The 17570-nt window shown below is 36.5% G+C and overlaps 1 protein-coding gene across 1 annotated transcript in view; it reads left to right on the forward strand.

The window, feature by feature from the left end:
- Positions 1 to 17570, forward strand: part of PHF3 (PHD finger protein 3) — an 83865-nt gene that overhangs the window by 62944 nt on the left and 3351 nt on the right. Inside the window, exons 6-11 of the mRNA XM_017524690.2 lie at positions 1456 to 1572; positions 3560 to 3691; positions 4599 to 4734; positions 12653 to 12996; positions 15238 to 15327; positions 17478 to 17570. Of these exons, the coding sequence (XP_017380179.1) occupies positions 1456 to 1572; positions 3560 to 3691; positions 4599 to 4734; positions 12653 to 12996; positions 15238 to 15327; positions 17478 to 17570 (912 nt within the window). The remainder of the gene's footprint in view (positions 1 to 1455; positions 1573 to 3559; positions 3692 to 4598; positions 4735 to 12652; positions 12997 to 15237; positions 15328 to 17477) is intronic.

Genomic DNA, 17570 nt, shown 5'->3' on the forward strand with positions numbered 1-17570 from the left:
CCACCATGCCCAGCTAATTTTTTGTATTTTTAGTAGAGACGGGGTTTCACCATGTTGACCAGGATGGTCTCGATCTCTTGACCTCGTGACCCACCTGCCTCGGCCTCCCAAAGTGCTGGGATTACAAGCTTGAGCCACCACACCTGGCCCAGAAACTTTTAAGCTAAAATTTGTAACACTGTTTTTTTGTTAAATCTGGAAATAGAGCTGTTTTGTACTTACATCTGAAAATAGAGTGAAAATGCTTTTAAATTGTTTTTATCTAAATGTAATTTATTAAGAAAATACATAACTTTTGTCCTAAAGATAGTCTTAAATATGACTTCAGTGCCAAGTATCTTTTAGCAATAGAGTAAATGTTAATTAAACCCCTAGTTTTTTCTTGGGATTTCTTGTTTGGGACAGAAGAAATCTGAACTCTGTGCATGTGCTGATGCGTAGTCTTAAATATGACTTTAGTTCCAAGTATCTTTTAGCAGTGGAGTAAATGTTAATTAAACCCCTAATTTTTTCTTGGGATTTCTTGTTTGGGACAGAGGAAATCTGACATCTGTGCGTGTTCTGATGTGTGTGCATTTGTGTGTGTGTGTGTGTGTGTGTGTGTCAGTGTCATTGTAAGGTCTCAACGCCAAAAGTAGGTCTCTGATAAGTACAATAAGCAAAAGTACAAAGTCAACGCCAGCGAACATTTTAAAAGTTAAGAACATGACTGATGTCTTGTGTGTGACATTTAGCTAGGTCCGTCAGCAGTTTTTTACTATAGATGACTCTAGGTAACAGAATGTAATTAGAGCAACCTTTTTGCATAAAAGGTTTTCACACAATTAATACAAATTTGTATAAGGCTATTTATACAAATATGTGATTTAAGGTATTTTTTTGACGTATACTAACAGAGACATAAAAATATACATTGTACATTCTGCCATTATGGTCTGGGGGATCCGATGTTTCTAGAGTTACATAATTGAAACTTTTCTTCAGTAATTAAATGAAGATTTATTTCCCTCAGGTTTTTTTCTTGCAGTTGGTTCTTTGCTCTGCAGTTTCCTCCAAGCCTGTCAGTATTTAAATATGTAAAATCTTAAAACTATGAAGGCATTACATTGAATAAAGCTCTTTGATGCAGTACCTTGCTATATTATAGATTGATTATTATTATGGTTAGATTGTGTCCCTGGTAGACTTAATACAATTTTTGGATAGGTAATATAGCTCTACTGTACATGCTTCTCCATATATGTTGATTTTTATATGAAATGTGTGTTTTGCTGCCTTAGATAAATTCCTAGAACACAAGCTGTCATTTAATCTCTATGTAGTAGGTAATATATAAATTATTAAATATTTGTAAATTAGGCTTCAAAAATTACATCTTTATTATAAGTTTCTGTGTAGTAACCACTCTTTTAAATGTTTGTCTCCCCTTCTATTCCTATTTTAAAATCCTTTCAGATATTATTTAAAAAAGTACTGAAAGGAGAAGTAACCCCTGATCATCTGATAAGAATGAGTCCAGAAGAACTGGCTTCTAAGGAGTTAGCTGCTTGGAGACGAAGAGAAAACAGACATGTAAGATTATTTATAAATATGTATTTGACTATCAAAATCTGTATTTTTCAGCCATAGGATAAAAACTATACAGAGGTAAATTCAACACAGACTGCGCAATAAACAGACTTTCTGTTAAATGCTTCTTTTTTTTGGGAGATGGAGTCTAGCACTGTTACCAGGCTGGATGGCATGATCTTGGCTCACTGCAACCTCCACCTCCCAAGTTCAAGTGATTCTTCTGTTTCAGTCTCCTGAGTAGCTGGGATTATAGGCATGTGCCACCATGCCCAGCTAATGTTTGTATTTGTAGTAGAGATGGGATTTCACCATGTTGGCCAGGACGGTCTCCATCTCCTGACCTTGTGATCCGCCCACCTTGGCCTCCCAAAGTGTTGGGATTACAGGCGTGAGCCACCACACCTGGCCTACATGCTTCTTTTAGTTACTCTCCATTCCTCTAGTTCTTAAATTCTGTGGTTTCCTTAATCTTGCCAGTTTTTTTTTCTCATTTTCTCCAGTTACCAGGTTACAGAATTACCTTGTGTTATATTATAGTATGTAAATAAGAATGGGAGAAGAATTAACATCTTTCCATAATCACATCTGTAGTTTTCAGCAGCCCAGTTTGAAGGTATTTTGAATATTGGTAATTTGTAGAGCCAGGTGAATTAAGTCAGAATAAAAATGTGTACAGGTTTACCTCAAATGCCAAAAGCTCTGAAAAATAATTTTCACATAACTAATTTATTGATAAAGCCTGACCTTAATTGCCTTGTATGAATGTTCATATTCACAGAAATATTGTATATTTGATTATGTGGTGCTGCCTCAGACCTAACTGGAGTGTTATGTAATACAGAGAATGTGCACCATATTGCATTTTTGAATTTAAAAATTCTGAAACTCAGAGATAGCAAGAGTTTCTGTTTGGAGATTGTGAAAAAGATACTTAAAGTACCTTTAAAAATTATGTGAAAAGTATGTTACTTAGTGCTATTGTGACAGTGAGATAGCCATATTATCCTTTTTTTTTTTTATTGCAATGGCATCAGAATATTAGCCCTTTATTCTAGAAGATACCTGATATTTTTGTTCGTAATACTTACTTACATCTGAGGCACTAATCCTCCATATAGACGTATGCCAGATCTAGTTTGAAGCTCATCTAGAGGCCTTGATTTGACATATCATACTTCTTCATACATTCCTTTACCTTCATCCTGTGTAATTTCTCCTCCTGTTATGTTTTGAAAATAATATCATCTCCCTTTCTTTTCCTCCATATCTCAAATATGCGCATGACTCTCTTCTGCTTTGAAACTGTGGCTGCAAGTATCATCTGCATCAGAAAATGCCAGCTTGTTCTTTCTAAAGGCCATGTACCTGATTTTTCTTTAAAGGATGATTTATACTTGGCAAAGGCAGTCCCATCTATACCCTTCTATTCCTAGCTACCTTTATGCTAGTCTTGTTATACTTGCTTAAATTTTGTGTTTTGTTGCTAGGTTTGTTCAACTGAATTTTCAGGGTCACTAATCAGGCTTATTCAGGAGACAACTAATAAAGGACTGTCAGATTGGTCATTTGAATAAACTTCTATTGTGGGGAATATTAGAACATCAATTGAGGAATTTAGGAACAAGATAGTTTGTATTTCCCTGTGGCTGCTGCTAAAAAGTACGAAATTGGCAAACAGATTTCAAATATAAATAGTATGTTTCACCACTTTGTAAATTACTTTGGACTTCAGTTGCCTCCTGTTATAAATGTACATGTGAACTTCTCACGGTTGATGTATGGGGTCTCATTCTTACAACCCCAGTACTTAAAACTATCTCTGGCTTATAAAAGTACTCAGAATATGTTTGTTATATCAGACATTACCTGAAGATTAAAAGTCATCTGTGATGATTCATTTATTTTTAGGTAAGCTCTTATTATTTAAGGTGTACATTTGGAAATACATACTTTAAATGTAATATTTTTAAAAAGTATTTTCTGTTAGACCATAGAAATGATTGAGAAAGAGCAGAGAGAAGTGGAACGACGACCAATCACCAAAATAACTCATAAAGGTGAAATAGAAATTGAGAGTGATGCCCCAATGAAAGAACAGGAAGCAGCCATGGAGATTCAGGTAAGGATAGATATGCCATGTTTTATAGCTCAAATCATGAAGATTCAGAAAACATTTTTTCTCCCAATGCTTTTAAAGTAGAGAAAATAATTTTAAATATATGCATCCATTTTAAAGTAGCTTATTTTGTTGGTTAAGTGGCATTTTTGAGTGTTGAGTAATGTTTCTCTTAGTGTGCAGATTGCGTTATAGGTACCTGTTAAACACATTAAAATGTAGATTCCTGGAGTGCTCTGATACAGTGAATTTCTTTTTATTTTTGGTGGGGATAGTGTCTTACTTTGTTGCCCAGACTGGACTGCAGTGGAGCAATCTCTGCTCAATGCAACCTCCACCTCCCAGGTTCGAGTGATGCTCCCACCCCTGCCTCCCAAGTAGTTGGGATTACAGGCATGTGTCAACACACCCTGCTAATTTTTATATTTTTAGTAGAGAGAGAGTTTCACCATGTTGGCCAGGCTGGTCTCAAGCTCCTGACCTCACGTGACCTGCCCACCTCAGCGTCCCAAAGTGCTGGGATTACATGTGTGAGCCAATTGTGCATGGCCTGACTTGGTGAATTTTTTAGTAGGCTTAGAAATCTGTAAATGCTTCTTAGGCAGATTGTCATTTGATAGGTGGCATAGCTTTTCTTATTTTGAAAAATCAGTGAAGAAATAAAGTCTTAATAATAATTCAAAGTCTTATTAGAGAAGCCTTGAAGAATGTGGAATGTGTAAAATTTTCTTCTATTTTAAGTCACAGTTAAAAGCCAGCATTCATTTTCTTAAGAAATAGGTTTTTTTTTTTAACTATCAGTGGAACAATTTCATTTTAGAAAAATATAAATGAAAAATATAATTGGACTTTGGTAATTGAGGCCAAATTTTTTCATCTAAAACTAATTTTTACTTTCACTTATTGTTAGGAACCAACTGCCAATAAGTCATTGGAGAAACCAGAAGGATCTGAAAAACAAAAAGAGGAGGTCGACTCCATGTCTAAAGATACCACTAGTCAACACAGACAGCATCTCTTTGATCTCAACTGCAAAATTTGCATTGGTAATTATAAGTTTTTCTTGCTATAATTTTGCATTCATTATCAAAGGAGGATACTTATATGCTAGTATATGTAATTTAAGTAGGTTTTGTTTTCCCAATATTGGTGGTAAGGTACTCACTCAGTCTTTGAGCAGTAGCACTTCTATGTGACTGGTGTTCTGGGTTGAGGTATAGTTTAAAAACTCTTCTTGCCGGAGTCAGATGACAAGAATTTTTTTTTTTTTTTTTTTTAAACATTCTGCTTGCATTTTTTAATATCTAGAGATTTCTGGAAAATCTTCAGGTTTCTTGTATGAGTGAGAACATGTGTTTTCTGTTCTTGTATCAGTTTGCTGAGAATGATGGTTTCCAGGTTCATCCATGTCCCTACAAAGGACACAAACTCATCATTTTTTATGGCTGCATAGTATTCCATGGCATATATGTGCCAGATTTTCCCTGTCCAGCCTATCATCAATGGGCATTTGGGTTGGTTCCAGGTCTTTGCTATTGTAAACAGTGCTGCAGTGAACATACGTGTGCATGTGTCCTTATAGCAGAACGATTTATAATCCTTTGGCTATATACCCAGTAATGGGATTGCCAGGTCAAATGGAATTTCTTTTTCTATGTCCTTGAGGAATCACCACACTGTCTTCCACAATAGTTGAATTAAATGACACTCCCACCAACAAGTGTAAAAGTGTTCCTGTTTCTCCACATCCTCTCCAGCATCTGTTGTCTCCAGATTTTTCAGTGATTGCCATTCTAACTGGAGCGAGATGGTATCTCAGAGTAGTTTTGATTTGCATTTCTCTAATGACCAGTGATAATGAGCATGTTTTTCATAAGTTTGTTGGCGTCATATATGTCTTCTTTTGTAAAGTGTCTGTTGATATCCTTTGCCCACTTTTGAATGGGCTTTTTTCTTGGAAATCTGTTTTACTTCTTTGTAGATTCTGGATATCAGCCCTTTGTCAGATGGGTAGATTACAAAAATTTTTTCCCATTCTGTTGGTTGCCAATTCACTCTAATGACTGTTTCTTTTGCTATGCAGAAGCTGTGGAGTTTGATTAGGTCCCATTTATCTATTTTGTCTTTTGTTACCAATGCTTTTGGTGTTTTTGGTCATGAAGTCCTTGCCTACGCCTATGTCCTGAATCGTTTTGCCTAGATTTTCTTCTAGAGTTTTTATGGTGTTAGGTCTTATGTTTAAGTCTTTAATCCATCTGGAGTTAATTTTAGTGTAAGGTATCAGGAAGGGGTCCAGTGGCACATCGCTAGCCAGTTTTCCCAACACCATTTGTTAAACAGGGAATCCTTTCCCCTTTGCTCGTTTTTGTCAGGTTTGTCAAAGATCCAATGGTTGTAGATGTGTAGCATTGCCTCCGAGGCCTCTGTTCTGTTCCATTGGTCTATATCTCTGTTTTGGTACCAGTACCTTGCTGTTTTCATTACTGTGGCCTTGTAACATAGTTTGAAGTCCTGTAGTATGATGCCTCCAGCTTTGTTCTTTTTGCTTAGAATTGACTTGGCTATGCGAGCTCTTTTTTGGTTCCATATAAAGTTTAAGGTGTTTTTTTCCAGTTCTATGAAGAAGGTCATTGGTAGCTTGATGGGGATAGCCTTGAATCTGTAAATTACTTTGGCAAGTATGGCCATTTTCACGATACTGATTCCTCCAAACCATGAGCATGGAATGTTTCTCCATCTGTTTGTGTCCTCTCTCATTTCGTTGAGCAGTGGTTTGTAGTTGTCCTTGAAGAGGTCCTTTACATACCTTGTTAGTTGTATTCGTAGGTATTTTATTCTCTTTGTAGCAATTGTGAATGGCAGTTCGTTCTTGATTTGGCTCTGTTATTGGTGTATAGGAATGCTTGTGTTTTTTGCACATTGATTTTGTATCCTGAGATTTTGCTGAAGTTGCTTATCAGTTTCAGGAGATTTTGGGCTGAGATGATGGAGTCTTCTAGATATACAATTATGTCATCTGCAAATAGAGACAATTTGACTTCCTCCTTTCCTATTTGAATACTGTTTATTTTTCTTGCCTTATTGCTCTGGCTAGAACTTCCAATACTATGTTGAGTAGGAGTGGTGAGAGGGGGCATCCTTGTCTAGTGCCAGATTTCAAAGGGAATTCTTCCAGTTTTTGCCTATTCAGTATGATATTGGCTGTTGGTTTGTCGTAAATAGTGTTTATTATTTTGAGATACGTTCCATTAATACCTAGTTTATTGAGGGTTTTTAGCAAAAAGCGCTGTTGAATTTTGTCAAAGGCCTTCTCTGCATCAATTGAGATAATCATTTGGTTTTTGTCTTTGGTCCTGTTTATGTGGTGAATTACGTTGATAGACTTGCGTATGTTGAACCAGCCTTGCATCCCCGGGATGAAGCCTACTTGATCATTGTGGATAAGCTTTTTGATGTGCTGTTACAATCGGTTTGCCAGTATTTTATTGAAGATTTTTACATCTATGTTCATCAAGGATATTGGCCTCAAGTTTTCTTTTCTTGCTGAGTCTCTGCCTCGTTTTGGTATCAGGATGATGTTGATCTCATAAAATGATTTGGGAAGGATTCCCTTTTTTTGTATTGTTTGGAATAGTTTCAGAAGGAATGGTAACAGCTCCTCTCTGTATGTCTGGTAGAATTCAGCTGTGAACCCATCTGGACCTGGGCTTTTTTTGGGTGGTAGGCTATTAATTGCTACCTTAACTTCTGCCCTTATTTTATTGGTCTGTTCAGGATTTTGACTTCTTCCTGGTTTAGGCTTGGGAGGATGCAAGTGTCCAGGAATTCATCTATTTCTTCCAGTTTTACTTGTTTATGTGCATAGAATTGTTTGTAATAATCTCTGATGATGGTTTGTATTTCTGTGGAATCTGTGGTGATATCCCCTTTATTGTTTTTTTATTGCATCTATTTGATTATTCTCTCTTTTCTTTTTTATTAATCTGGCTAGTGGTCTATTTTGTTGATCTTTTCGAAAAACCAGTTCCTGGATTTATTGATTTTTTTGAAGGGTTTTTTGTGTCTCTATCTCCTTCAGTTCTGCTTTGACCTTAGTTATTTCTTGTCTTCCACTAGGATTTGAGTTTTTTTTATCTTGCTTCTGTAGCTCTTTCAATTTTGATGATAGGGTGTCGATTTTAGATCTTTCCTTCCTTCTTATGTGGGCATTTATTGCTATATATTTTCCTCTAGACACTGTTTTAAATGTGTCCCAGAGATTCTGGTATGTTGTGTCTTTGTTCTCATTGGTTTCAAAGAGCATCTTTATTTCTGCCTTCATTTCATTGTTTATCCAGTCAACATTTGAGAGCCAGTTGTTCAGTTTCCGTGAAGCTGTGCGGTTCTGAGTTAGTTTCTGAATTCTGAGTACTAACTTGATTGTAGTGTGGTCTCAGAGACTGTTTGTTATGATTTCCATTGTTTTGCATTTGCTGAGAAGTGATTTACTTCCAATTACGTGGTCAGTTTTAGAGTAGGTGTAATGTGGTGCTGAGAAGAATGTATATTCTGCGGATTTGGGGTGGAGAGTTCTGTAAATGTCTATTAGGTTTGCTTGGTCCAGGTCTGAGTTCAAGTCCTTGATATCCTGGTCAATTTGCTGTCTTGTTGATCTGTCTAATACTGACAATGGGGTGTTAAAGTCTCCCACTATTATTGTGTGGGAGTCTAAGCCTCTTCTTAGTCATTAAGAACTTGCTTTATGTATCTGGCTCCTCCTGTATTGGGTGGGTGTATATTTAGGATTGTTAGCTATTCTTGTTGCATTGATCCTTTTACTATTATGTAATGTCCTTCTTTGTCTCTTTTGATCTTTGTTGGTTTAAAGTCTGTTTTATCCAAGAGAATCGCAACTCCTGCTTTTTTTTGCTGTCTGTTTGCTTGGAAAATCTTCCTCCATCCCTTTATTTTGAGACTTTGTGTATCCTTGCATGTGAGATGAGTTTCCTGGATACAACACACCAATGGGTTTTTTCTTTTTATCCAATTTGATAGTCTGTCTTTTTATTGGGGCATTTAACACATTTACGTTTAGGGTTAATATTGTTATGTGTGAATTTGATACTGCCATTTTGATGCTAGCTGGCTGTTTTGCTCGTTAGTTGATGCAGTTTCTTCATTACATCGATGTTCTTTACCAATTGGGTATGTTTTCGTAGTTGCTGGTACTGGTTGTTCCTTTCTATGTTTAGTGCTTCTTTCAGGAGCTCTTGTAAAGCAGGCCTGGTGGTGACAAAATCTCTGAGTAATTGCTTGTTTGTAAAGGATTTTATTTCTCTTTCACTTATGAAGCTGTTTGGCTGGATATGAAATTCTGGGTTGAAAGTTCTTTTCTTTAAGGATGTTGAATATTGGACTCCACTCTCTTCTGGCTTGTAGGGTTTCTGCTGAGAGATCTGCTCTGAGTCTGATGGGCTTCCTTTTGTTGGTAACCCAACCTTTCTCTCTGGCTGCCCTTAGCATTTTCTCCTTCATTTCAACCCTGGTGAATCTGACGATTATGTGCCTTGGGTTTGCTCTTCTTGAGGAATATCTTTGTGGTGTTCTCTTTATTTCCTGGACTTGAATATTGGCCTGCCTTGCTAGGTTGGGGAAGTTTTCCTGGATAATATCCTGAAGAGTATTTTCCAGCTTGGATTCATTCTCTCCGTCAGTTTCAGGTACACCTATCAAACGTAGATTAGGTCCTTTCACATAGTCCCACATTTCTTGGAGACTTTGTTCATTCCTTTTTACCCTTTTTTCTCTAATCTTGCCTTCTCGTTTTATTTCATTGAGTTGATCTTTGACCTCTGATACCCTTTCTTCTGCTTGGTCAGTTTGGCTGTTGAAACTTGTGCATGCTTCACAAAGTTCTCGTGTTGTGTTTTTCAGCTCCATCAATTCACTTATATTCCTCTCTAAGTTGTCCATTCTCATTAGCATTTCGTCAAATCTTTTTTCAAGGTTCTTAATTTCTTTGACTTGGGTTGTCATGATGTTTTAGCTCAGAGAAGTTTCTTATTACTCACCTTCTGAAGCCTTTTTCTGTCAATTCATCACACTCATTCTCCATCCAGCCTTGTTCCCTAGCTGGTGAGGAGTTGTGATCTCTTGGAGGAGGAGAGGTGTTCTGGTTTTGGGTGTTTTCATCCTTTTTGCGCTGGTTTCTTCCCATCTTTGTGGATTTATCCTTCTGTCGTCTTTGTAGTTGTTGACTTTCAGATTGGGTCTCTGAGTGGATGTCCAGTTTGTTGATGATGAAATTATTTGTTTCTTAGTTTTCTTTCTAGGCCCCTCTGCTGTAGGACTGCTGAGGTCCATTCTAGGCCCTGCTTGCCTGGGGATCACCTGCAGTGGCTACAGAACAGTAACGGTTGCTGCTAGTTTCTCCTTCTGCTATCTTTGTTCCAGAAAGCTACCTGCCAGATGTCAGTCTGAGTTCTCCTTTATGAGGTGACTCTTTGGATATGTGGGGGTCAGGTAGCTGCTTGAGGAGACAGTCTGTCCTTTATAGAAGCTCAAGTGCTGAGCTGTGAGCTCCGTTGTTCATTCAGAGCTGCTGGGCAGGTACATTTAAGTCTGCTGCAGCAGAACTCATAAATGCCTTTTTTTTCCCCCCAGGTGCTCTGTCCCAGGGAGTTAGAGCTTTATTTGTAAGTTTCTGTCATGCTGCTGCCTTTTTTCAGGGCCACCCTGCCCCACGTGGACGCATCCTAGTCACAGTCTGCCTGCAGAGGCTTTGCTGAGCTGCTATGGTCTCCGCCCAGCTGCTGTGTGAACTTCCCCTCAATCCTTCGCACTTTCGCTCGGAGCTGCAATCCTGAGCTACTCCTAATCAGCCATCTGGGATCAGTCCCACCAGATGACAGGAATTTAACCATTAGAATGAACATCTGAAATTGTGGGCAGTAGGATACTGTCATTTACTCCAGGAAAGGAGTAAAATAGTGTTTATATTTTATTATTATATATAACAGACAAATCAGAAACCGAAATTACTTTTTATAAAAAAGCTGTTTATTTTTAAGAGCAATTTTAGGTTCCTAGCAAAATCGAGAGGAAGTCACAGAGATTTCCGATATAACTGCTACTCCATACATGCATAGTCTCCACTGTTATCAACATCCCACACTAGAGTGGTGCAGTTATTATAGCTGATGAACCTACATTGAAAAATAACGACCCCAGATCCATAGTTTACGTTGGCGCTCACTCTTAGAGTTGTACATTCAGTGGTTATGGATAGATGTTAAAGACATGGACCTGGTATTATAGTAGTATACAGAGCATTTTCACTGTCCTAAAAATCGTCTTTACTCTGTCTGTTAATCATTTCCCCCAGCACCCCCACCAACCCCTGGAAACCTCTGATCTTTTCAGTGTCACTGTAGTTTTGCCTTTTTTAGAATATTGTATAGTTGGAATCATCTAGTATGTAACATTTTCACATTGGTTACTTTCACTTAGTAATATGCATTTAAGGTTCCTCTATGTCTTTTCATGGCCTGATAGATAGCTCATTCTTTGTAGCATTGAATAATATATTCCATTTTCTGGATATATAGCTTATTTATCCAGTCACTTGCTGCAGGAGATCTTGTTTTATTCCAAGTTTTGGCAATTACGAATAAAACTAGTATAAACATCTGTATGCAGCTTTCGTGTGGATTTGTTTTCAGCTTCTTTGGGTCAATACCATGGAGCACAATTGCTGGATTGTATGTTAAGAGTGTGTTTATCTTTTGAGAAACCTCCAAATTATTTTTCACAGAGGCCGTGCCATTTTAACCTTCCCTCCAGCAATAAATGAGAGTTCCTATTGCTCCACATCCTTGCTAGCATTTGGTGTTATCAGTATTCTAGATTTTGGCCATTCTAATAGTTGTGTAGTGATACCTCTCTGTTGTTTTACTTTTGCATTTTCCTGATGACATATGTGGAGCATCTTTTCATGCTTATATGCCATCTGTATAGCTTCTCTGGTGAAATACCTCTTCAGGCATGTATAGTCGTGAACTGTTGCTGATAATCGAAACTTGGATACAGATATAAAGATTTGTCTTAGTTCTCAAGACTATTGGAATTTGGTGTGGTTTAGTTAAAAGATAATTGTCAGAGAACTAAGAAACCTGTTTTAGGTTCTAGTAATAATATTTTTATTTTAGCTTGTTTGAGTTGTTTAACATTCTCTTCTTCTAAGTTTTCACATCACTAAGACAGGAATTACACTCTCTAGTCCAGGGGTCCAAAGCCCCCAGGGCCACAAACCTGTACTGGTCTATGGCCTGTTAGGAACTGGGTTGCACAGCTGGAGGTGACTGAGCATTACCATAGCCTGAGCTCGGCCTCCTGTCAGATCAGTGGTTGCATTAGATTCTCATAGGAGCGCAAACCCTATTGTGAAATGCACATGTGAAGGATATAGGTTGTGTGCTCCTTATGAGAATCTAACTATTAATGGTTGATGATCTGAGGTTTAACAGTTTGATCCTGAAACCATCTCTCCCCTCATCCACCATCCAAAATTGTCTTCCATGAAACTGGTTCCTGGTAAGAAAAAGGTTGGGGACCGCTAATCTTTTTCATATTTTCTCATGTAAGTTTTACATGTAGGAAATAATTATAAAGTGATTTTAAGGGAAAGTTAACTTTATTACAGGTAGAACCATGCACGATTTGCTTTGAATTTCATTTCAGATAAGCTTAGATCACTGTATATAGAAGAGGGCAGGCAGTGGGAAGAACACAGGTGAATTTTCTGCTGATTCTTAAATGTGGTTGTAATATAACTAAATGATGACAGTTAGATATTACCCGAGGAAATGTTTGGTTACTCAGCAATCAAATCATAGAACCTGAAAAACTTTAGAAAATGAAAGTGGGTCAAGTTGTGAAAATTGCAGTTAACAACAACTGGTTTCTTTTGGTGTATTCTGGGCTTAGGTCGAATGGCACCACCTGTAGATGATCTCTCTCCAAAAAAAGTAAAAGTTGTTGTAGGAGTAGCTCGTAAACATTCAGACAATGAAGCAGAAAGTATAGCAGATGCATTGTCTTCAACCTCAAATATTTTGGCTTCTGAATTCTTTGAGGAGGAGAAACAAGAATCTCCAAAATCAACATTCTCTCCTGCTCCACGTCCAGAGATGCCTGGAACTGTTGAGGTTGAGTCTACCTTTCTGGCTCGATTGAACTTCATCTGGAAAGGTTTTATCAACATGCCTTCTGTGGCAAAATTTGTTACCAAAGCCTATCCTGTATCTGGCTCCCCTGAATACTTGACAGAGGTACTGTGAACTTTTCTGCTCTTCTGTGCATGAATTGATATGTGTGTTTCTGAAAGTAATAGACAGGGAAATAAGGCGGAGTTAGTAATAAAAATATGTATTAACAGTGATTCTTAAACAGTTCAAGTAATAAAATTACGAATTAACAAATGGATCTTTAGAATTGTAAAAACAAACTACACTCCAAAAGTTGTAAACTCCTATGTCCTGAACTTTTCTCAAGGTGTGCTACCTCACTGTGTCAGAGAATTAAAAATCAGTGAGAGTCTATATGGATATCCAAGTTTTTCTTTGAATACACACTTAAATAAAAGATTTACACATTTTTGGCTTTTAATGTTAACCCATTAAGAAGATTTTTTTATTGTTGAACAAGTCTTCTGTTTTCCCCACTGTTTATGTTTCCCCAGCTTCATGACTAGTTTTTATCTGCCTATTCTGTGAATGTGGTTTTTGTAGACTGGGAGTTGAAACTTTACAGCTATTTGAAAACTAGTGAGACTAGTGACCGTAATTGCTGCAAGCAGTACTCTTGGTTGGTTTTACACCTGAGGGAAATAGGAAGAAACTATTATGTAGTATTTATGGAAAATAAGCAGCAGTAATATAATGTGATAAATGAGATGACATTTTTGAACTACTTTGAAGGAAATATATTTTCATATGTGTATGGAAGGAAAATAAATCAGTACCTATATGTTGTATTTATACTGAGATCATATTTTGCTATTTTGTTCATATCTGACCTTTCTTATTTATTCTCCATTTGCTTATTTTAAAGAATTAAAAGGTTTTTTAAAACTCCATGTATTATTTCAAAAAGCCTAAATCATATATGTCTATTTTTTTAAAGGCTAACATAAACTTTTCTTTGGATTAGGCTGGAATTAGTTTAATTCAATGTAATACTGTTTATATAATGTGGATCAGTTTATTTGGTTAGCCATTGTGGTTTTTTTTTTTGTTTGTTTGTTTGTTTGTTTGTTTTTTGAGACAGCCTTGCTGTGTTGCCCAGGCTGCAGTGCAGTGGCATGATCTCCACTTACTGCAATCTCTGCCTCCTGGGTTCAAGCCATTCTCTGGTCTCAGCCTCCCAGATAGCTGGGATTATAGGTATGCGTCACCACACCTGCTAATTTTTGTATTTTTAGTAGAAACGGGTTTCACCATGTTGGCCAGGCTGGTCTTGAACTCCTGACCTCAAGTGATCTGTCTGCCTCTGCCTCCCAGAGTACTGGAATTACAGATGTGAGCCACCACACCCGGCCTAGCAGTGTTTTCAGTTAATAAACAGCCTAATCACTTTTATATACAGTTTGCTTGATAAATATTTTTAAAATGTGAGTTTTATAAGAGAAAAATGAAATGGTGTTTCTGAATAAATCTGTTTAGAAATTTAATGTTTGGTCAGTCCATGGTGAACATAATTGTTCCTTTAAATGGAGAGTTAAGCCCTTAACTACAAAATCCTTTGATTTTAAACATAATTATTTTCCCTTCTGAGACACAGTTTTTATATGATTGCTTTCCAGATTTTCACTTCCATTTTGTACTTGTTTTTAGTTTGGGACTAAACTCCCAAACAAAATATTTTAAGGTAGTTAATAATTGAATAAACTAAATTGAATTTAATATCAGTTATGTTTTTATGATTTTTCTCAGTCATCATGGAAAAAATAGGAATGTACTAAAGAAAGTTTTAAAGATTCTTAATTGCTTTTATGTGTAGTCATTTGTTTTCAGAAAGATTGTGCCTTTAAAAAAAAAAAACCTTAAATGATTACAATATTATTCTACTCTGTGCAAAAATACACTCTGTAATTATATTTGGTAACCTTTGAAATTCAGCTGTTAATTATTAAGGAATGTTCCTGCCTCCTACTACCAAAAGGGGAGGTTACAGTCTCTCCTAATATTCTGGAATGTGCGGTGTTCTTCCTGAATTGGTAAGGTGGTATGTTTGCCATTGCTTCCCATTCCCATCTTTCATAGCGAGATTGAGCAGAACTCAGAATTTTTCTTAGTAGCTGTATTTTAGGCCTATCAGTCATTTGTAGTTGGCATTTTAAGTAAAACCAAATTGTTCTGTCTATTGTGTGTTTTCTGATGTATTTTTTATAATCTTACTGACTTTTTATTACTGTTTCAAATTAGTCTTAGAACCAATTTGTTTGAATTATTAATGTCATAATAAAGATATTCTATATATATATTGATCTCTCTTTTTTTTTTTAACCACAGGACCTACCAGATAGTATTCAAGTAGGTGGCAGGATATCACCTCAGACAGTTTGGGATTATGTGGAAAAAATAAAAGCATCAGGAACCAAGGTGAGGAAAACTTTTTTCACTATGCCAGCATGGGAAAATGTTTAGGAGGGAAACAGTTCAGAATTCTTATGCAAGAGTGCAAGGTCTCCTGGGGAAAGGAGGCAATACACATTTTAAGTCTGCATAATATACCTCACAAAACTGAACTAAAGCCATTTGCTGAGGAAACTAAAGAATATAGCATTTCTTTTTTTCCTCTCCTCTTCTGGGATGCTCTGTTTGTGGCTTCTCTTAATGTTTTAGAAGAAATGTTTTAGAGTAATTATTGAGATTCACCCTGGAATTTTGCCTTGCTTCTGTTATAGACATCTGTTTGAGTTAGGGCACAGCTAAGCTGTTGCAAAAAAAGAGACTATAAAATATAGTGACTCTAAGAATATAGAAGTTAATTGGAATGTTGTCCTCATCAGTCAAACATACCAAATAGGAGTAAATGACGAATACCTATCTAGTTGTTTCAGAGGCAGATTGCAGTCATCAGCTTCCATTGGAAAGAACCTAGTCACGTAGCCATACATAGCTGCTAGGGAGGCTGGGAAATGTCATGTTTATTGGATGGCTATGTACCCAGCTAAAAGTTAAGGGCTTCTCAGTAGTAATAGGAGGAAAGGAGAAAAGATACTATGAAATGCCTCTATCACAGTAATATTTCTCCTCTTCCTTTATCTCTCTCTATTTTTTTTTTTAACTTACAGAAAATTATTACAGAGGAAAATTTAATCATTAGAAGAAATCGTTTTTCCCTCTAGTGGATGTGATAGTATCTACTATATTACAGGTTTCAGTAAATGTTGAAGTCTTGAATAAATGAATGTTACTTTTCTACCTCTTTTCCTAGAAGTCTCTAGTTTTTCTTTGGAGTGATCCAAAATGCATAACCTTAAGCTGAAAAGAATATTTTGTTCCAATACAGATTTTAGAATTTAAAATGATACAGCATTAAAATACAAATAAACTTTAAAGCACTAATAAAAATGAGTAGTATTACTCTTGGACATTTTGAGAATCACTCTTGAATCCACATATATCACACTTGAATCCAAGAATTGAATCATCTTGAATCTAACACTTTATAGTATGTCTCCAACTGAACAGATTTAAACGCTGTAATAGTTGTTACTAACATACGTATGCTGATTTTTACTCTAAAAGAGGGCAGCTTAGATGACATTTTATAAGAAATGGAGTCATATTTCAGCTCATTCACCTGTTTCGTTAGGAGCTTGCATCAGTTTTTAGGCTTTGCAGCAAATCTGGCTCTCCCATTTCAACCATATACCATCATGAAAAAAATTTGTTTCTAACGGTACCAAATTAATTACAAATTGTAATCATCAACTTCCATGGGAAAGAACTGTTTTCTAATGCTACCAAATTAATTACAAATTGCAACCAACAACTTCCATTGGAAAGAACCTAGTCACATAGCCATATATAGCTGCTAGGGAGGCTGGGAAATAGCTTGTTTATTTGATGGCTATGTGCTTTATTGGAGGCTGGAAAATGTGATGTTTATTGGATGGCTAGGACTGTCTTTTCTATCTGAAACAAAGTCAAGAACCTAGAAGCAAGCAAGAAAATTCTTAAGTAAGCCAAATTACTTTACAAAATTTATGATCTGTATGTATTTAAGGTCTCTTCATCCAGCCCTTTTTATTCCTAAATTCGTGCCTATTAACTGGATTATTAGTTGATTTGTCTGTTTGTGTATATAAACGCATGGTAGGGTGGAAGTGTTGGGTGCTCTTAGTTCCCAGTGGGTCAAGAACATAGGAAGCCCCTTGTGGTGGTTACAGCATTGGAAATCAGGATATAGTATAGATATCAGAAGACCTGGGTTTCAGTATCATCTCTGCCACTGACAAGTTGTATCTGTCCCCTTCAAAAAATTGTTTAATCACCTCGGGACTCCATTTCTTAATGTTTCCATAAGAAATGTAAGCCATCAGATAAAACAGATCTATTAATGTGATCAGTAAAGCCCTTAAGAGTTACTTCCTTTTAGTATTTTCCGTATTTAAGTTGGTAAACCATGTTATTTGGTACCATAAATATAAAGTTCAATAGAGTGTTATTAACTGAGAAATAGTATTTAAAACCAAGCTACTCTTCAGCTTATTATCTTAATCATTTGTTATTTTCTTGAACAGGAAATTTGTGTGGTTCGCTTCACACCAGTAACTGAAGAAGATCAAATTTCTTATACTTTGCTGTTTGCATACTTCAGTAGCAGAAAACGCTAT

The sequence above is a fragment of the Cebus imitator genome, unplaced genomic scaffold (assembly GCF_001604975.1).
Source record: "Cebus imitator isolate Cc_AM_T3 unplaced genomic scaffold, Cebus_imitator-1.0 Scaffold36, whole genome shotgun sequence".
In the NCBI taxonomy this organism is placed as follows: Eukaryota; Metazoa; Chordata; class Mammalia; order Primates; family Cebidae; genus Cebus; species Cebus imitator.